General features: G+C 43.9%; 2 protein-coding genes across 2 annotated transcripts in view; one reads left to right on the top strand and one right to left on the bottom strand.

Annotated features, from left to right (window-relative positions):
* The window catches only part of GYG1 (glycogenin 1), a 33,973-nt gene extending 32,082 nt beyond the window's left edge, over nt 1–1,891 (bottom strand). The window contains exon 1 of the mRNA XM_081862710.1: nt 1,761–1,891. Within this exon, the coding sequence (XP_081718836.1) occupies nt 1,761–1,767 (7 nt within the window). The 5' untranslated portion in view covers nt 1,768–1,891. The remainder of the gene's footprint in view (nt 1–1,760) is intronic.
* CP (ceruloplasmin) overlaps nt 1–21,652 on the top strand; it is a 324,621-nt gene that overhangs the window by 119,445 nt on the left and 183,524 nt on the right. The gene's annotated exons all lie outside the window — the stretch shown is intronic.

Here is a 21,652-nt window from a genome sequence, read left to right as displayed (position 1 = left end):
AGTACATTCAGATAAAACTGCATTATCTGCCCATCCATCACAACAATTTTTATGTGACGTGACAGAAGTGATTCCTTTTCCCTCTCAATGTCATCTGGGCTGGAGCAGTGGCGGTGGCAGCAGCAATAGTTTTATAAGAACGATGGCTGCAAAGTCTCAAAACCAGGTGCCCATGGCAGAATGAACCTACATGTGACCCTTTAGCAGCTAAACTTTATAGTGTGTCCACACATATCTACACAAGAAGGTCTTCCATTGTGTTTCTCCTCTGAAGGAGGAATTAGCTCTGCCATCCCCGAGGCAACCACAGGAAGCGTAGAAGGGATGGTTTGAGTGCTAGCCAAGTCCAGGAAATAAAATAATCCCAAATCATGCTGGAATTGGATTAGCATCAGTGGTTGCCATAGAGGACGTGTGGAATTGGTATTCTGTATAAAATGGACATATAATTTATATGCATTCTGAAAAGATATATGCTGCATTTTATATTTGGAGGGAGTGTATGTAATTGGATATTGGTATAAAATCAAAGTAAATGGGGTGGGAAGAGGCAACTGTCTTTTTCACAAGGGCCCACAATGGAAGTACCCTGGTTAGCATCCGCCTATAGTTGTCTGGAGGTGGTTATTGCGTGTAGGAAGAGGTCACATTGACCTAATATTTACCTGCAGCTGCAGGTTCCTACTCCACTCATGTTGGGCTCCACTGCCATGCGCAAGGGGCCAACTTTTCTAATATTCAGATAAATTAAGCTGCTCTGCGTGTTCCAAGTCATTATCAACTAGGGGAGCCTTAAAAAACCCCCAAACAGGCCACAGATTGAAAGATACAGGAACAGTTGCAATGCAGGTTTTAAGGACAGGGAGTTACAAGAGCCATTGATTGCATTCACAAGTATCCATTAGTAGATCCCTCTGTTTTAAAAGTGCAGCAAGCTTTCGGGTTACACAGAAGCTTTCGGGTTACACAAGTGAAGAAGCTTTCAACGCGCTAGCACCTGATCCAGACAGACATCTGACCCGTTTGGGGATCATTCTAGTTAACAGCATCAGTTGCAACCCGAGACAGATACCAATAGATTTCAATGGTAAGCAGGACAAGAGAAAGTAATGTTAGGCAGCAGGCCCGCTCTATGGTAAAGGAAGTCTGTGCGTATGTTGTTGTGGGGGGGGGGGGGATGCAAACAAACAAGGAGGTTCTCTCTCTCTCCCCCCCTCCTTGGAATGAGCAAGAAACGGACGAGGGAAGCCAGTATCACCTGCTAATTAGAGCGGGGGTGGGGGTGGAGAGATGATTAAGAGGAATCAATTTTCCACATGGTGACCTTTACCATTCAGAGCCCACCAGCCACTGCAGGGGCGAGAAGGGGGAGGGCGTCCAGAACAAGGGAGGGCAAAGCGTCCGCAGGCATTCGAGCCCCCCTACCTCACGCGCCAGCCCCGTTCACGAGCCAGCCTAAAAATAGGAGCCGCCATGACCAAAAGGGAGCAGCTGGGGTCTCCCCGGACAGGGCGAGCGCGCGCACTGACTGGGCCGCTTGCGCTTCTTAGTGAAGGAGCCCTCCCGCCGCGGGCAGCGCGCACAACGCGGAAGAGGCTGGCGCTGCTCGTCAGGCACCCTGGGCTGGAAGGGAACGCCTGGCCCGAGGCGACGGGGCGGGGAAAGCCCCCGGGCAGCCGCGAGAGCCTCCCCCCGGGGCTGACGGCGAGGAAGCAGGAGGAAGGAAGCGCCTCGAGCCCGTTCCAGGGCAAGCGCCTTACCTGCCATGGCGCTCCAGTCCAGAGACCCGCTGCGCAGATACGGCTGCTACAACTACTTTCGCTCTCTGTCGCCCGCCCCACGCCTTATATACGGGCAGGCGGGGCCCGGCAGAAGAGGCGGGGCTTCAAGGGATGACCAAAACGGGAACGGCCACGGAGGGGCGGGGGCAGGAGGAGGGAGCGTGCGTGCGTGACGTGGGCGGAATGGTCCTCGGAAGCGCGCAACCTTCAAAATCTGACGGGCGCGCTCCTGTCTCTCGCGGAGGAAGCCGGGCAGATGTTCGTCAGGTGAAGCGTCTCCTCGCTCAGGCAGAACTGTAGCGCGAGAAGCTCTTCGCCTGACTAGCGCCAGCCTTTTTTATTTTATATTTTATATTTTATATTTTATATTTTATATTTTATATTTTATATTTTATATTTTATATTATGGAGTACCCTGCTTGAGGTAGCTATGGGGGTGGGGGTTAGCCAGATTTTTTTTGGCCCCGGGTGAAGCTTATACAAGCGTTTCATCTTCCTCTCTCACAATAGTAGAGGATTATTGGACCAACGGCTTCCCATTCAGGACAATGGCTTCTGTTATTACATTGCTGATTAGATATGGGAAATCAGCCACATATTCAGGGATTTGGCCTCAATTCCCCCCCCCCCCCTCATTATTATGGGCTGGTAGCCCAGACTGGGCCTACTGGCTATTCTGGCCTATGCGAAGTGCACCAATTCTCCCAGCGTTGTGTGGAACAAGAGCAAGGAAACAAATTCCTTCCAGCAGCACCTTAAAGACCAACTAAGTCAGTTCTTGGTATATACCAAGAACTGACTTAGTTGGTCTTTAAGGTGCTACTGGAAGGAATTTGTTTTGTTTTGACTATGGCAGACCAACACGGCTACCTATCTGTAACAAGAGCAAGGAAGTTTCTGATCTCTGCTCAACCATGAAGCTCACTGACACTGAGTAACCTGTATCATTCAGCCTACCCTACCACATAAGGTGGTTATAAAAGGGCAGAAAGAATAACGCATGCCACCTCGGCGGCTGCACCCACTTTGGAACTCCCTCCCCAGAGAAGCTGGACTGGCAGCAGACACCTTCTGCCAGCGGGTGAAGACTGTTTTATTCCAACAGGCTTTTGGCAACTGTTTTCTCAAGGAGAAGGCTTTTAATCCTGCTGCGGTGTTTTTAACTCTCTGTATTTTAATAGATTTGTGGGTTTTTTGTTTTGTTTTAGTTCTGCTGTCCTTTAATTGCTTTTTAATTATCTTTTCTATGCTGCTTGTATTTTATCTGTGTTGTTTTAATTTGTGTAAAAGACACCTAGAGTCCTAGCCTGGAGAAAAAGGTGGGGCATAAATAAATATAATGACATTACTACTACTACTAAAATAATAAATCAATACCATTGTCACTTTTCATTGAAAACAGCCTCCTCTCAGTTTGTCATGGCCAGAGGTGGTGATGGGGAAGCAACTATTGCACGAGAAGTAGAACTCCCTTGGGTGCATAGACTTAGTTGCATGGACCTTTGGATCATGGCCAATGTTCATTGGCTCCAAGGATTCATCGTTCCAATGCATAGGCTAATGCATTGATCTCATCCGATGTAAAGGGCCTGACAAGGACACACCCAGAATTTGAGAATATCTATTTCCATTAAGATGAGCTTAATGGAATGTACGTTCTTCTTGCTGGTCTGCCGGAAGAGGTCAGGCAGTGTGTGGGAAACTATCCTGTTTGTATGTGATATTAATGGAGTTTCCAGAGGATTAATCTGTGTTGCAGCAAATACAACAAAAGGTCTTGTGGCACTTTAAACCCCAACACATTTGTATGGCATCAGCTTCTTTGGATAAAATTCGGATGCATAGAATTTTGTAGTCCAGAGGTAGAGCATCTGCTTTACCTGCAGAAGGTCAGTCCTAAATTCAATCCCTGGCATCTTCAGGTAGGACTGAGAGAGACCCCTGTCTGAAATTCTGGAGAGCTGCTATCACTCAGGGTAGGCAATACTAAGGCAGATGGACCAGTAGTCTGAGTATAAGGCAGCTTCTGTGTAGGTGTATGCACCTGGAACTGTTAGCAATGAGGGCAGATGAAAACGAAGTGCCAAAAGCACAGTCAGCGACAATTGAATTTGTTCTGTTTTTAATATCAAATTATAAATTGTTGCAATCCACCTTGGGCCTGATGGTGAAGGATGGGGCATTAAACTGAAGTAACCACAGCAGCAACCTGAATGTATGTAGAATCTGCATGACAACCCTTCAGAAAAGCAGAGATTGCTGCCAACACGATCAGTTTAGGAATACTGAATTGATTTACATCTGTGGTTGTGGGGCAGGAAACTACTTTCTGTGTTTAGGCTCAAACGGATAGAATTGAACTTGCTGATTAGTTGTAATCCAGCAGTTTCAAATCGGAGTCTCCCTTCCAGGTGGCTTTGTACCAGAGAGTTAGAAATGAAGCAACTGAATACAGTAGATTGAAATGGGAGAAGATTCTCAAAAGCAGAGGGAAAGCGACCCAATACTACAGCTTCTGTGGGTTCATCTAGTAGGCTGAGTAAAGCAATGAGAAGTATATATGAAGTGATCCTGGAGACAGCCTACAGCAGGGGTAGGCAACCTAAGGCCCGGGGGCTGGATGCAGCTCAACTGCCTTCTAAATCCGGCCTTTGGACGGTCTGGGAATCAGCGTGTTTTTACATGAGTAGAATGTGTCCTTTTATTTAAAATGCATCTCTGGGTTGTATGTGGGGCATAGGAATTCATTCATTCCCCCCCCCCCAAATATAGTCCGGCCCCTACATGGTCTGAGGGACAGTGGACTGGCCCACAGCTGAAAAAGGTTGCTGACCCTTGGCCTACAGGATAGCTCAGTCAGTAGAGCATGAGAGACTCTTAATCTCAGGGTTGCGGGTTCAAGCCCCACATTGGGCCAAAATATTCCTACATTGCAGGGGGTTGGACTAGATGACCCTTGGGGATCCAGCCATGTGATTCTAGGATACAATGAACACCTTTTTCTCTGGGTCACGCAGTAAATGTAGCTCAGCTGGTTTCCCTTTTTGATTCCTTAAAAGATATGTGGGCTGATCCTTCACTCTGTCTACTGCTTCTGTTACTTATGAAAAGAGATCATTGAATACATGCTTAAGGTTGAGTTCTGCACAGAATAGGCTTGTGTGAGGGCAGCTGTTAATCATAGTCCATGACTGGGAAGCAGAGGAATCCTTGTTGTCACCACTGCAGCCCTGGCGTAGTAGCGTAAATGAGAGCCTGTTACACAACCTGCTTTTATATTCTGGCTGACATAAACCTTCCCAGTGTTCTGAGTTTATGATCTAAAGTAAACAGAACACTGAAAAACATATGGGAGGTGGAGGTGGCCCCAGAGGGAAGATAGGGAAGCAAAGGTTTCTTTCCTAAATCAGATTGGTGACTTGAATGGGATTTTTACCATTTCTGTATTGGAAGCAACTTCCTAGCATATTAACTTTTACAGCTTTCAGACAGCAATGCTAAATATTTTCAGTATTGTGTCTTCCTAACTGTAAATACCCTTTCCATTATTCTTCATATTTTTTTTCTTTATTATTTTAAAAGACTTGAATTGCCACCTCACCTCAGTCTCGAACATTAGTTCTTTCAGCATACAGAAGCTCACGGTCCATACCTAGATCCCTTTGGGAATTATGCAAAGACTTTCAAAAAGTGTGAATTAAGTTAAGAAACACACAGTTGTTTCTGAAACAACTGCCCCTTCCCTAAGAATCATCATCATGGACCAGACATAGTGCCAAGGATTTGCAAACAGCATCTTAGGGTGTTGTTGTTGTTTTCACTTTGCGCAAAGAAATGAGAATTATTACAACTTTTCATAGTGAAGACTTTGCAGCATTTACAGTTGCTCATGTTTAAATTTGCAACATTTGAAGTCCCCAAATATAGGCTGACAACTCATGCGATGAAAAGCTTGTCAAAGCTAAGCAGGTTTGAGCCTGCTTTGAGTCTGGTGGGTAGCCATCTGGAAGTTACATGCCTGGGTTCCATGGTGGGGAAAAGGCAGGTAGTACTTAATGGAAGGAAGGAAAATAAATCAGCACTTCAGATTTTTCACCTCTTATTTCACAGCTAAGCTATAAAAATATGCTGGACCCTGCCCCAACACCATTTTGTCAATAAAAATTGTAGCCCTTGTTGCTGTTTGCCCCGTTAAAGAAAACCTTATAGCTGGTGTGATGCCAGTTCTAAGATCTGCAGTGATGTACATATACAAGGTCTGAATGTGATTCTTTACCTACATCAACCACTATGTTCTTTCATGCTGCAAAGCCACTTCCGGACCTGGCCAGGAGGTGGGGTTGCGGGCTTCACGCCCACCCCACGTGAGCGGGGGCTGGTTTACAGCCCCCGCAAGTGCAGGGGAATCCCAGCCGTGTCGTCCACCCAGCCAGCCAATCGGGTGGCTGGGGGGGCGTGGCCTGCCCTATTTGCCCTATCACACCCTCTTTTGCCGGCTAGCCCCCACGTTTTCCCACCCTCCCTCCCTTTGAGTAGGCTTTAGGTAGGTCGCTGACTTTGCTATGGACTTCGGTCTGTCGCTGCAAGGGGCATGGTAGGAATTTTTCCCAATTGGCAATTTGCAGCCAGTTGGTTTTTCACCTACCTCGTAGCAACTCGTCACAACTCCTCGGCATTGGCGGTTAGGCATTGGTAAGAAGGGGTTAAGAGGATGTGTGTGTGGGGGGGAGGAACGCCATCACCTTCCCCCAGAGAACGAAGGGTGGTCCGATAAAGGACTCCGGGGGGCGTGGCCCTGTCCGAAGCCTATGGAGGTGTGGGCCTAAGGCACGCCCCCGAGCGGTGACCTGGGGGAGCTCCTAGTTGACGTGCCTCAGCAGGAGACTCCCCCTCTATGGTGTTAACCCTTCCCATGTCTCCAGCAAATGGGCTGGAGCCGGATAGTCGATAGGACCAATGCCTAAGCCAATGCCTCTCATTCCTGAATTCAATAAAGTTGTGGCCTAATTCGCCCATTTAACCTTAAATTCTGGTGTCTGGTGTCTTTATTTATCCTTGGTGGGGGGTGGGAACTCGCCACGCAACAACATCTTTGAGGATACTTGAGGAGCCCTATCCAGGCGCTGAGCAGGTGCAAATCTGCTTAGTTTCATCAAGGCTGTTGCATCAAACACCTCCATAGCATGTTAGCTCACCTGCAAGTGGCTGGGTTCTTTTCAGAAAAAGGTAGATCTTAATTTAGATCACGGCTGAGGCATAAGGCCTGGTTTTGATGCATGAACGCTGTGCATATCAATCTCAGCAGAAAATGCCTGTGTTTTAAATCTTCAGTTGTGATTTTTTCCCCACAACACGAAAGCATCATTCAGAGGTCACTCCTCTGCTCACACAAATGCAACACAGAAAACTGACAATTATAGTGGCAGATTCCTCCCTGCTGCAAGCTAACATCATGAAAGATAGGAACCTCCACCTTAGTAGAAACAGATAATATTATTATCCAGGAGTCGGGTGGCCAGATGCAAGAGGCAGCTGGGCTCCCGCACCTTTAAAAATTGTGTAGAGGGGAGAATTTCAACAGCTGCAGATTGTATGACAAGCCACACCTGCTCAAATACATGCTACACAACTATTAAAGGTGCTGGACTTTTGCATTTGGCCACCCTGTTAGAGAACAGGAGGTGACATGATCGAGACATCATTTGCATGCTCAAATTCCATTACCTCCGTTCAGAGGCTTTTCAAATTTTTATATTGTTTCAAAAGTCAGAGTTGGCCGAGTTTGACAGTGGGCTACAGAAATGATACCTCTGTCACAAGTCACAACAGCTTCAATTCCCTTAAACGTGATTGCCTGTCTCCAGGCTTAAGCACATATAATCTTCCTAGGTGGGCAAATCCCCTGTATTGAAGATGTTTGCAAAGGTTTCCATAGAACCTTGGACCAGCCTTGCTTGCAAGGTAGACAAACAAAGCCAACATGATAATATATCTTGAAGTCGTGGGCCTTCTTAGGAAATCCTGGACTTTAATGCTTTTGTTGTGCGCCCTCTCTCTCTCTCTCTCTCTCTCTCTCTGTGTGTGTGTAGTGTTTCTATACTGTCTAATGACTGGATAATGTCTATATCTCGAGTGTAGTTTGAAAAGCAAGATAGCAAACACTTAAAGATAATGTTAAAATTGCTTCATGAAATGTTAATGAATGTAATAGACCTGTTAAGAGAGCATAGATTCCAGTCTATATTGTATTAAGCACTTAATGCCGATATGGCTTATATTCAGGAAGGCCATTTGGGTAGTTAGAACTACCCCCAGAGCATTGCTTACGGGACCATCAGGGAGGGGAGCTTTTTGCTCTTTGAAGAGTAAACAGGGAGGAGAGACTCATTCACCAATGCAAATAACTGTTCTGAAGAAGAAGGTCTCTTTATTTTGGTGCAAGCAATTGCACAGCTTTGCTGAAATGTATTAATATTTATCTCACTAGTGTTCTACCCTTTCTCCAAAATAACTGAGAATGGTACACACAAGATTATCCCAATTCTATCCTCACAACAAGCCTATGGAGTAGGTTAGCCTCAGGGGCTGCGTCTAGCTCATGATGGCTAAGATAGGATTTGAACCAAAGGCTTCCCAGTCCACCATGGTAGGGAATCTTAGGTCCAGGAGCCAGATGTGCAGTGGCGGACTTTGGGTGGCTCCCTGAACAACACCACAATTCAGTGCCCCCCTCTCACCTTCCATTTTTCGTCATTGTTGTGGCACCCTCTCGGCTCAGCACCCAGTGCAGGCAAACCAGTCTCACTCTCCAAATCTGCCTCTGAGATGTGGCCCTCCAAATTTCTCTGTCTGGCCCTCAGGACTGATTGAAGGCCACAACCTTCTCTGGGTAGCCACACTTGTTACTGATCCTGATTCACACCCACCTTGAGTGTTTTGACTGGACGGCATGTCTCCTGAAACTCTGATAATGCCTTTAGCTTGGCTGGATGGGGAATAGAGCAGTGTGTGGAGATAATATCCTATTGTACAAAGGTAAAATTTACATTTGTTGCTCAGCTCACTTTGGGCTCGACCAGTACTGGTATGTGGTCCCAGAAAATTGCCAAGAAGGGAATGTGACACTTGGGGCACAAAATCCTACACACACCCGGAACCCTGCACATATTCACAGTAGTACAGTCATACCTTGGATCTCAAATGCCTTCACTCTCAAACAAATTGGCTCCTGAATTACTGAAATCCAGAATTGAGTGTTTTGGTTTTCAAACAATTTTCAGAAGCCAAACGTCTGGTGTGACTTCCTGCAGCCAATCAGAAGCCATGGTTTGGTTTCCAAATGTCTTGGAAGTTGAACGGACTTCTGGAACGGATTCTGTTTGACTTCCAAGGTACAGCAGTATTCGGGACAAATGTAAACTGGTCTTATGTTGGAACTCAGGTGTGATGCCCCCTCCCCCAGTCAAGCTTGTCTCAAGACCTGTCCTGAGCCACACTCACTGCCAGGAAGAGGCACTGCCTCTTCTTCCCTCTCTTCCAGCTGAATCCTGTCAGGCTGAGCCTAGAATTTGGAAAGTAGACTTCTTGGTATCACCCTTAATGTCAAAACACTCACATATGCCTGGTTCTTTCCCTAAATCAAGAGGTCTAACTTAGTCTAAATCCAGCCCTGTATATTTTGTATTTATTTGCGCCATGCAGGCATTTTCCTCTCCTCACCAGTAACACTGTGCAACACTCTTAGCCTCATTCTGCTTTGTTCCCATGTTGTCTACATATTAGGGGAATGTCTGAATAGGGGAAGTCTAGTGAAGACACATGGGTTGTCCCCAAGAGCTGTAAATATGCATGATCAGGGTTGTGGCTCGTAGGGACATCCTACATGTGTTCAGCCACCTTTCTCCCCTTCCAAACTGCCCCCAACACATGTGAGGATCATGCTCGAGTGACGAGAGGCCACATGCCTGCAGTCTGATGCCCCCAAACTCTCTTCAGAAATTGTGGAGATCTGGGTATGACCACGAAGAATGACCCCATCCTCACCACATGTGCCTAGGACTGTGTGAAAAACACTAACTGAAAGTAAATACAAATCTCAATTTGCCTGACAGCAATTCCAGCCTTGCCTTGTCATCAAATCCTGAAACCAGTTGGAAGTCGTTCTGTTACTTTCTATGTGGGCCCAGAAGTATCTGGGCTGATGTTCCAAATATACCTCACCTCCCATGCATAGAATTTCCATCAGCTGAAAAAGGCCAGCAGTCCTGACACACACGGAGGATTCATGCGTAGAAAATGTCAAAACGGTGCATATAAATCATTCATGTGGGGCGCAAATTCTTCATGCAGCATAAGGGACAAGGCATCTGCTATTGGTTGAAGGGTGGAGCAATGAGGCATGTTCTTCCCAAGAGGTTAACTCAGTGCCTCTCTGTCCTTTTAGAAAAACATATAAAAATAAGTAGATATTTTTTACTTGAATAATGTTTTTCTTGGAGGGATTAAAGATGTCATTGAGGCAGCAGTTACAGTGTGTATACTTGCAGAGTTTATAGAAAGTGATTCTTGGGTTGTGACAGTTTGCTGGTGCCAATTTTTTTATTTTTATGAAGATATTTATATTTCCTTTGTGACTTGCTGTTTACAGCCGAACAGGGAATTATACGCAAGGCGAATTTGGGTTTTGTGGGTGAAAATGTATTCATGACCTCACTGATCTTCACAAATATGTCTTCTTACATAGATACATCTTCTTATACTGTATGTTAGACAGAATGAATAGGGCTTGTGCTAGAATAACAGCCTACATTTGGGATTGGGGCATGTGTAAATGTACAGTTTCAAAGTGGGTATCATGTTGTTTTCAGGCACAGTAAATGAATTGTGTATGTTCTCATTAAATATACCCCAACCTGGAGGTGTCTCCTGCTCTTCTACATTTGTCCAGGAGAAACCCAGCTGCAGTTCCGCATTAAAAACCCTGCCTGGTAGCCACATAGAACCCCTATTATAAATCTGAGATAATGACACACCTCTGTGGAGCCTGAATCACTATTTGAACCTTGCTGGATTTACACTGGTTGTTGGTATGCCAGAGATGTTGAAAATAATTTTTAGTACTTTGGCTGCTCACACTGGGCTCTGTGTGTGTGTGTGTGTGTGTGTGAATTGTATGAAAATGTTAATGTTTTATGTGGATTTTTTTCTATTGTATAATGTATTTCTATTTATGTTTTTTAAATGTAAGTAACTTGGAGATATTTATTCTTAATCACTATTTATTAAATTTATATACCACCCTTCATCAAATCAGGGCGGTTCACATTTGAGGTTCATAGCTGAGGTAACAACCGACTAATAAGTCAAACAACAACAACATTGCTAGCTTACCTTTTACCGTCACTGTGGCATACAGAACACTAATTTGTGTCCAGTTCATTATCCTCTTCTCAGGTCTGATCAGTCAAAGTAATTTGCAGTTCATGGAAGGATGGTTTGACAAAACGAACCCGCAAATGATGCATTAGATGTTTATTGTCGTCGTTTTGTTCACCAAAGTGAGCATTTTCACATTGCTTGGGATGGAGAGGCTACATGCAAACTTGTGCTGAGGGGCATTTATCCTCTTGACTGCTAGTACACATGCTGTACTATGTCTTGTGGGGTTAGCTTTGCTGCAGGAAAAAACAACTGGGCTACACAAAGCCATTGCCTGCTTGCCACCTTAACACCCCCCCCCCAAATACATAAGAATTCCAAGTGACAGGAAAACTTTGAAGTGGCAGGAGGTATTGCAGCAAGGAGAAGAGATAGCCATGCTGGTATTTGAAAAAAATATTTAGTTTGAACACTGTGAAATTGCAATTTTCCCACAACCCATAACATGGTCTCAGTCCTGCAATGACTATATAACAGGTGCACATTTATCTTCTCTAGACATAAATAACCCAGTTTCCAAGGGAAGTGGAATAAAGCTATGCAAACAGAAGAGGAAGAATCTGCTGCTGAGAAGAGTAGATTTGGTTCACAGTGGCTTTCATTTAGTTCTCTGTGACAGTTATTGTGCTGCAACCACAGATATAGGTAAATTATATGGGGCAAAAATCTATTTCTCATCTCAAATAATGATGGATGTTTTGCTGGGTGTGCAATGCAGGCATCATCTGGTGAGGTGCTCAGTTTAGTCTCTGTGGCAGAACTGGCATCAGCACCTGGTATCTTTCGGCAGCTGCCAGGGCCTACTGCTGAGGCCTGACTTGCCCTCCCCCCTCCCATTAAATATTCCTTCTGCCCCTGCATTCAGTGGCGTAGCGTGGGGGGTGCAGGGGGGCCGGCTGCACCGGGCGCAACATCTGGGGGTTAGGGGGCGCAAATCCACGGGTTAGGGGGCGCAAATTACTTGCCTTGCCCCGGGTGCTGACAACCCACGCTACGCCACTGCCTGCATTCTGAGTTAGCCAGCAAGATCATACTTTCAATTTCTCAGAGACCCTCTCTACTGGTATGGGGAATTGTGAGGAATTGAAACGGTGGCAGCTGCAGCCACCTGGAGCCGCTCAGAATGCCACCACTGCAACCAGATAAATTTTCCAGGGCATGCAGAAAAAGGAGGGGGCCTGCTAGAGGATGCTTTGCCCAGGGCCTCTGCAAAAGGGAAGCCAGCCCTAATCTGTATAATGGGGACAAAAACATCCCACCTTATGGAGGCACTTTGAGCACAAACTCCATAAACACTGCAAAAGGATAGTTGTTGTTTTGAAAGTGCTATCCAAATGCTTTGGCTAAATTGACATACAAACTGTGGGACAAGGACAACTGTGACTTTAAGGAAGAATGGGAGCTTTTTACAAATTATCTAAAAAGACAACAAAATGAACTGGACTCCTTGGCAGGTTTTGAATAAACATACACAAATTTATTGGTTGATAAAATGATAGATAGACAAGGCAAGGATATGTATAATGTTATAACATGCAGGGAATAATATGTGCAGAGAAATCTGAGAGAGGAGCTGAGGGAAGTCCCTGAGGGGGGGGAAGAGAGATGGAAGTGGGGGTAGGAAAAAAGGGGGAAAATAATGTATGTGATTATATGGTTTGATAATTTGTTATGTTGAAATTGCTATATATATATATATATATATATATATATATATATATATATATGTGCTATCCAAATGCTAAGCAAGTTGTCCATTTACTCTGCAGGCAGCTTTCGATACTGAAGAATCCAGATGGGTGTGAGACATTCCTAAAGCAATAGAATCCCGTTCCTATTTGTCCATCCAGATCTAACTAGCAGCACACAATTTGTTTCTGCAAACTACCTGATATGCTTGCAGGCCGTGCCAGGCCAGCAAGTATTCTAACTGGGCAGGAAAAACCAACAACAGCCACAGAGGTTTTCCAAGAACTTGTTTGCAGATCCTAAATCATGGTTCCAGCCCCTTCGACAATGTGCCTCTGTAGTTCTACGTGTGGTTTGAAGGAGCTGGCAATTGAGAGCTTGTTCCTTGGAAAGGTAGTAGGTTCTACAACAGCGCTTCAAACCTCAGCTCAGTCTTCCTCTCACCATTGGTTAATTACCTCCACCCACATCTTCCAGTCAGCTCTGCAACAGTGTGTTAGGCTTCTCTCTGAGAGGCCTCAGTCCTGGATGATGGCAGCCGCTGGACGGTGCTTGAATCCCCATGCCTTTCCCATTTCTAAATAAAACTATTTGTTTCTGCACACTGTTGCTCTTGCGGAATGGGTAAATTTGGCTTGCAGAATTCAAGTGGATTAAATTGCCCTGTCACCCCAGGGCAACAAATCCACTTTACAAAACAACAATGGAAGTTTTATGATTAGCAAAGCGACAGGGTAAGGCATTGAAAAGTATGGGATGGTCTAGACAGGAAGGTAGGATTCCAGAAGGAGAGGTCGAAGTTAGAAACAGAACTGTTAGAACCCAATACTAAGAATTTGTCTAGAATGTATAACTTGTTGCTGAAATGGAACACTCAGGATGAAACGGTGAAATCAGCTATGATTAAATGGGCACAAGATATTGGTCATGATATTATGTTTGCTGACTGGGAACAGTTATGGACCACCGGTATTAAATTTACGGCATGTAGTGCCTTGAAAGAAAACATAATGAAAATGATCTATAGGTGGTACATGACCCCAGTCAAGCTTGCAAAGATCTACCATTTGCCCAATAACAATTGTTGGAAATGTAATGAGTCTGAAGGAACCTTCTATCACCTTTGGTGGACCTGCCCAAAGATCAAGGCCTACTGGGAAATGATCTATAATGAAATTAAGAAAGTCCTTAAGTGGACATTTGTAAAGAAACCGGAGGCTTTCCTCTTGGGCATGGTCGGCCAATTGGTACCAAAGAAGGATAGAATATTCTTTATGTATGCAACTACAGCAGCAAGAATTCTTTTGGCAAAGTATTGGAAGATGCAAGAACTACCCACTCTGGAAGAATGGCAGATGAAGGTGACCGAATTTATGGGACTGGCAGAGATGACCGGCAGAATCCGAGACCAGAGGAAGGAGGCAGTGGAGGAGGATTGGAAAAAATTTAAAGTATATCTTAAGAACTGTTGTAAAATTTTGAACTGTTAAGATGTCAAGGGGTAAGAAACAGAGAATTACAGCTGTAATCGTTTAAGTTGAGAAAATCCAAAAAAGTTAAATGAAAAAATTGACTGAAGGGTTGCTAAAAAATTGCAAAACAAGGATGAAGTGAAGGGGAGGTATGGGGAAGTCACATTTTATTTATTTCTCTGTGTTTTTCTTTTCTTTTCTTGTTTTCTGTCTTATGTTTTGGAAACTAATAAAAATTATCTTAAAAAAAAAGAAAAGTATGGGATGGTCAAATGACACATCGGAAGATGTATAAACAGCCAACAATCAAGTCAGAACAAATGTTCATTGTCTCATAACCACCTCTCAGACAAATCAGAATGGATCTCAAAAATGACCTGGCATTGTCAAACCTTCACGTAAGCTTTGTGCAAACAAATCAGGAAAAAATTGCTGAATGACATGGGTTGTCTGAAGGAGCCCTGTCTGCAACATTTGACTAGGCGCAGTTTAAGCGTTTTTATCCATACAGTTTGCTTTTCCACAAGCCTTCTTCCATGATTTCTGCATCATGAGCCTTCAGCAAAGTCATTCCTTTTGTCATCTTCTGTGGCCAAATTTATTTTGTGTAATCCGAGTCTTCAGTACAGAACAGGCCACATAATGAAATAAATGAATACAGTGGTGATATCTGGTTTTCAGCATTGTGATATATCACCAGCTAAACCTTGCAATATAATGATATATCACAATGTCTGAAATAAGGATGGAGACATTTGCTGGCTTCAGTTTTTCCTCACATTGTGATTTTTGCATAGTACAGGCGCGCGCGCGCGCACACACACACACACACACACACACACACACACCATGGTTCACAATATATTGCCAGGTCAAAAATTATGAAAACAATATCATGATATGCACATGAAACCAGTTTTGGACAATATATATCAATCGCCCAGTCCTAACATTCATCGTGATTTGCGATATATCACCAGGTCAAAAACTATGAAACCAATATCATGATATGCACTTCAACTGGTTTTAGACTATATACTGATATATCATCCAGCCCTAGAATACATACTCTTACAGGTTTCCAATAAGATTTCTGTGAGAAGATCTACCAGTGTGGCAAAACACTGAGGCAATATCTGGACTTGGCAAAAGAGTGTTAATAGCCTGGAAATGTGTTTCCATAGGAACTTAGATTCAAAAATGATAAAGGAGGTCCAGAGGAGATATATGGGCTCAGACCCAACCATGATGTCTACCTTATTCCTATATTACACATTTCTTGCTGAGCTTCACTACAGGTTGGTTCAGCTGAGCTTTTTAATAACTCTCTCCTTCCCACCACTTCCTGACTACGAGCTCAGATTAGATTTCACCCACTTCACCCAGCAACTCATAGTGGATGAATAGAGGCCATTCTCAAAAGGAACTGAGGATTGCTTCAGGACTGTTTGGGACAAAAGTGCTCTTATTCCAGTTAAAGCTGCCCATGGGTGTTTGCGCTTTTTTGGAAAGTCATCCATGCAGAGCAGCCATGAGTGAGAGAAACAGCAAGGCTGGCAGCACACAAGCCTTCATATCCTAAGGCTCCAACCCTGAGTGTCTAGGTTTCGTCCATCTCATTCGTAGTAACATTATGAGGATCAATGAATCCTTTTGACAAATGGACTTTGGTCTTGGGTTTCAGGAAGCTCCTGATTAAAGGAGCAGGCTTCTTTTAAGATTTTCCACACTGTTATGAGCAGTGGAAGTTGAATCCGCTTTATTTCCACAGAGAGAAATGGGATTTATTCCCAAACAGAAGCTTTCAGCATTGAGGTGCCAAACAGTTTTGTCCAAAAGCTTCAATCCTTCTCTGGAGACTCAGGACAGGTAACAGTTTATTAAACCACACCTTGAAAGAGTAAAAAAATTAACAGATGTACAGCATTACTGTTTGCATGTTTACTTGGAAGTAAATCTCTTATGGCTTACACCCAGGTAAGTAGGATGGGGAGCAGTCTAAAATTTAACAAAGATTAAGCTGTTTTCTAATACCAGTTTAGCCCTCGCCATGAGAAGCCACTGCTATTTTTCTAGAAAAAGAGGTGCCAAAATTCACCATGAATGCCTGCCTTGTTCACTTATAATGGCAACAGTGCCCACCTGAGAAGTGCCGGAACTGAGTTCTGGTGAGTTCCAGCTGAAAAAGGCCCTGTGAGAAGCCATATGTTTTTACCTGAAAAGTCTCCAAAGAGATTTTGATAGCTGAGCAGCAGCCACCAAGAATATCTTGGTAGGTGACTTTAGGTTTGTAATTAGGTGCAGAGACAGCAAAATGCAGGCTATTGTGGACTGCATGGCTGCATTGCAGGTCAAAATCTAGCAGATGGAAGTTTCGCAAATGCTTTATTTCTTATGGGAAAAGCTTCACCAGCTAAATTTCTGCATTAGTTCCAAGCACAGGTGTGTGTGTGTGTGTGTGTGTGTGTGTGTGTCCCTCTCTGTGTGTGTAGCTGCAACTTCAAATGGCAATATCATCTAGCCAGCCTGAACACACAGTGGGGGGAAAGATTACCACAGAAAAGGAGGACCCAGATTCTATGGCCCAATTCCAGTCCCGGAAATTGATTCCGGGGCTTAAGCTCATACACATCTTAGATACTGAAATTATTTTTTCAGCTTGGTAAGTGATCTGCCTGAATAAAACAAAGAAAAAGGATACTCTGCATTCCCCTGACATTGGTAGAACCTTCTGGGAAGCAGCCATGGGTCAAAATTTATATCCAGGCTGAGGGATCATGAGTGCCTGGAGGATGCTGAAGTATGAGAATGTGTAAATGCTCCTGTAGTTGTGGCCACCACCCCTTGAACAATATCGCACACGCCTTAGATAAACCCCAAATTAATATGGACCCATTATTATGGAAGACACTTCCATCGATCTCCACAAAGTTGCTGAAATTTATGGCAATGCTGTGCAAAGTTGTTTTGCTTTTAAGTATCTGTGAGCTTTCAGGAGTCTTGTCTCCTGGTAGCCACAATTCTGGAGTCATGCAATTGTTGGAGAAGGCTGTTCAGTCATTCTGGAGACAGACCTTCAGGCTATATGCTAAGTGACATCCATTCCTTGCATCTACTGATGGGAACTGGACTTAGTCCAGAAGTTTATACAATATAGTCTGGAACAGATAGTTTTGCCGGAAGTCTGAAGAGGAATTGCCATCCTTTAGAGCAGGAATGGACAACCTCTGTGTTCTCAGAAGCCACTCAATCATTTCCTTAGAGAGTAGTTTGTGGAAGATGTGTTTTGCCACATAAATTGATCCCTCACAAGCTGGTGTCACACAGCAGAAAGGGATTCACAGACATGATGTGCTTCAAGATGACTTTTTTTATTGAGCATTCATCCTGATTTGTTTTTAGGGGAGGCTAGAGAGCATTGTGGGACATGGGTGGCACTGTGGGTTAAACCACAGAGCCTAGGACTTGCTGATCAGAAGGTTGTGGTTCGAATCCCCGTGACGGAGTGAGCTCCCATTGCTTGGTCCCTGCTCCTGCCAACCTAGCAGTTCGAAAGCACGTCAAAGTGCAAGTAGATAAATAGGTACCACTCCAGCAGGAAGGTAAATGGCGTTTCCATTCGCTGCTCTGGTTCGCCAGAAGCGGCTTGGTCATGCTGGCCACATGACCCGGAAGCTGTACGCCGGCTTCCTTGGCCAGTAAAGCGATATGAGCGCCGCAACCCCAGAGTGGGTCACGACTGGACCTAATGGTCAGGGGTCCCTTTACCTTTACCCTTTTAGAGAGCATTGTGTCCAAGCAAGTGTTCACCATCACTTAATGCAAAAAGTCAGATCTTTTGGGTTGCAGTGCACAACCTCCCAACTCAGTATATTAGCACAGTGTCAATTTGCTGGGATGGGATTGCATTGCACCTGACAGTGTGGAAGTTAAAGCAAGGATGGGGAATCTGTAGGCCCTAGATGCTGTTGGACTTCCATCTACCCTAGCCAGTGGGGTTAAGGGTCCAGAATTATGGTAGCTGGAATCCAGCAACACAGGGAGGGCCATAGATTCCTCATCCTTGGGTAAGAGCTTTATGAAATATGGCAAAATAAAGATTTTCCAGGGGATATTCATGTTTGTTTGTTGCTGCAAAAGTTAGAGATTTGTGGCACCTTAATTTTTTTATTATGGTATGGCTTTTGTGGACTAGAGCTCATTTCATCATATGCATGGTTATCCAAAGTTGCAATATCACATGGTTGTATAGTAGTGGGAGCAAGATTAAAAGCAGTGAGGTTACAGGGGAATAAAATAGAGATAGATAGATAGATAATCCTGACTGATAATTATGTTAAAGGTTAAATACATGTAAAAAAAAATTTTTTTAGCGGCATTCACATTCCAAAAGTAGTACCACAAACACCCAGGCATTGGGAGTCTATATGCAGTGTGATTAAAGGATCTTAGTGTGATTGAGGTCGCAGATGATAGAACTGAACTTTATACCTTATTACTGAGCCATTTCAAGCTGGAGTCTCCCTTTGAAGTTCCCTTGTTCAAGAACAACCACCTTAAGATCGGCACCAGAGTGTCTTCAGAGGCTGAAATGTTAGCCCATTAATTTCTGAATATCTCCCTTTCTGAAGTCACATTAGAAGAAGAAGAAGAAGAAGAAGAAGAAGAAGAGTTTGGATTTGATATCCTGCTTTATCACTACCCTAAGGTGTCTCAAAGCGGCTAACATTCTCTTTCCCTTCCTCCCCCACAACAAACACTCTGTGAGGTGAGTGGGACTGAGAGACCTTGGAGAAGCGTGACTAGCCCAAGGTCACCCAGCAGCTGCATGTGGAGGAGCGGGGACGCGAACCCGGATCACCAGATTACGAGTCTACCACTCTTAACCACTACACCACTCTCATGGTATGTTTAATCTTTTGTATGGAGACTGACTTGTTTGTTCTATGTGTAATGTGGAAGAGCATGGCTGTTGGATGATAATACATCTCATAGATAGTGGAAGATGAGCCGATGAAGGAATCCTTGGTGTTGGGGTTGATATTACTAGTTCCTCTAATAGTGTTGCCTAGTAGATATAGGGACAGAGTTGGCATCTGGGTTTGTTGCAGAAAGAGTCTGCCTTTGTGCCACTGTTAGGTGACCTGCTGTTGCTACCGAGTAGGTGTCTGTAAGCAAAGACAGGCCTACCACTCAAAGTCTATGAGAGGGAAGTAATCTAACATTGTCCAGGATGGGCTGTAGATTATTGATAATGCAGCGGTACCTTGGGTTACATACGCTTCAGGTTACAGACTCCGCTAACCCAGAAATATTACCTTGGGTTAAGAACTCTGCTTCAGGATGAGAACAGAAATTGTGCTCCGGCGGCGCAGCAGCAGCAGCAGGAGGCCCCATTAGCTACAGTGCTGCTTCAGGGTAAGAACAGTTTCAGGTTAAGAACAGACCTCCGGAACGAATTAAGTTCTTAACCCGAGGTACCACTGTATAATGGAGTGTTTTTTCTTTTCTAGGTCTACTCTGTAGTGTTGGAAATAACTCCTGGGTACCAGTCTCACCTTGTTGATCTGCTTTATCACTTCATCGGATAGGAATGGTATTATAGTCTAAGAAATGCCTTTTCAGAAAAAGAAATGATCTCTCTCTCTCTCTCTCTCTCTCTGAAACTGGGGATGAATTTGATGCAGCTCACATTTAAGGACAAACATACCAAATCCACACTTTCTGAAACAGCCATTCTGCATATCCTGATGCATAGCCATAAGCAGCTTGCCATGAGATTAATGCTCCCGCCCCCCCCAAGATATTTTTTCCTAGTCAGAGCATCACTCTGATGTGTTAATGCCCTCTGCTGGCTTAATGCGAAATGCTAACTGAGTGCTTTGATAAATCAAGACTTGGTCTTCCATGGGATTGAGATACTTGGAGGGTGGAAGGATATCTAAGAGGCAGCTCTAGTTCTTTGAGGAAGGGTTAAATGGTTAGCAGAAGAGAAGAGTTAAATTACTGATGGACTGAATGTTTGGAAGTTCAAGTCCCCCCTCCCCCAATTATACTATTCATTTCTTAAAAATGTAAATAAAAAATAAAAAGCAGGTTTTCAATAGACCTCTAATACAATTTCATGCAATAAAAATTGATAAATCCTAAACTCTTATTTATCATGACAAGATTCTGTGATACAATAGGTTGGTGAGATTCCAATCTAAGGAATCTTAACTTGCAACACCTGCAAAGTTGTTGAGCTTTTTAACCCAAATGGTTAAAATTGTGATTTTAAGCTGCTGTTTCCGAAAAGCAGGATGTGTCAGGAATTTTCCTGATGTATGGCAAGTCTAACTCAATGGGTCTTAAATTACCTGCATGCCATTTGAGACACTAAGAGAGCAAACCCATAGACAGGAAACATATATATCAGTGATCCAGTTTTAATTTCATGCATGGATCCCTAAGGTTAGGACTCCATGTTTATGGCGGGGTTGCATTTATATCTATCTATCTAATCTGTCTGTCTGTCTCTCTGTCTGTCTGTCTCTCTGTCTGTCTGTCTGTCTATCTATCATCTATATCTATCTATCTATCTATCTATCTATCTATCTATCTATCTATCTATCTATCTATCTATCTATTGCAGATTGCCATGGAATCCATTTTTGATGAAGAGAAATATATACATACTGTATTTTGATGAAAGCAAATAAGTAGGAACATTGGTTCAAGTAGCTCAGTATTGCTTTCACTGGCTGGCAGCAGCTGTCCAGGATTTCAGGCAGGGGGTCTTTCCAATTGCTTTACCATCAAGTGATGGCTCTTCTGCAAGCAAACATTTGTATTTATAGAGGAATACTTGAATCTTTCTGTTATGTACCGAAGTTCTCACCCTATGCAAATAAGGAATTGAAAGTGACATTCAGTGATTGGATAGTTACAGAAAATGGTTACTGTTGCGTTCTAGTGGAGCTCTATATAAGCAGGCTGGCTGAACCCTTCAGTTCAGTTCTGTTCTGTTCTGGCCTGTGAATAAACAAGAGCTGTTTGAAGAATTGCTGTGTCGTCTGATACGTTCACCCACAACTTAACACTTTCTGATGTGACTCTGAAGGTAGATGACACTACACATTTTCACGGTCTCAGAAACATGATGCACATGAAGATATTTCCATTGCCTTCATTTACCAGCCCAAATGTTCCCTAAGTTTGTAAGAGAGGAAGGCCGATTGCGGGATCTACTAGTGGATTTCTAAGAAGCTGCTGCTATTACTTGAACCTGGA

This window comes from Podarcis erhardii, assembly GCF_964252035.2.
Source record: "Podarcis erhardii genome assembly, chromosome: 5".
In the NCBI taxonomy this organism is placed as follows: Eukaryota; Metazoa; Chordata; class Lepidosauria; order Squamata; family Lacertidae; genus Podarcis; species Podarcis erhardii.
The sequence above is the reverse complement of the archived record's forward strand: the minus strand, read 5'-3'. Positions and strand labels throughout refer to the sequence as shown.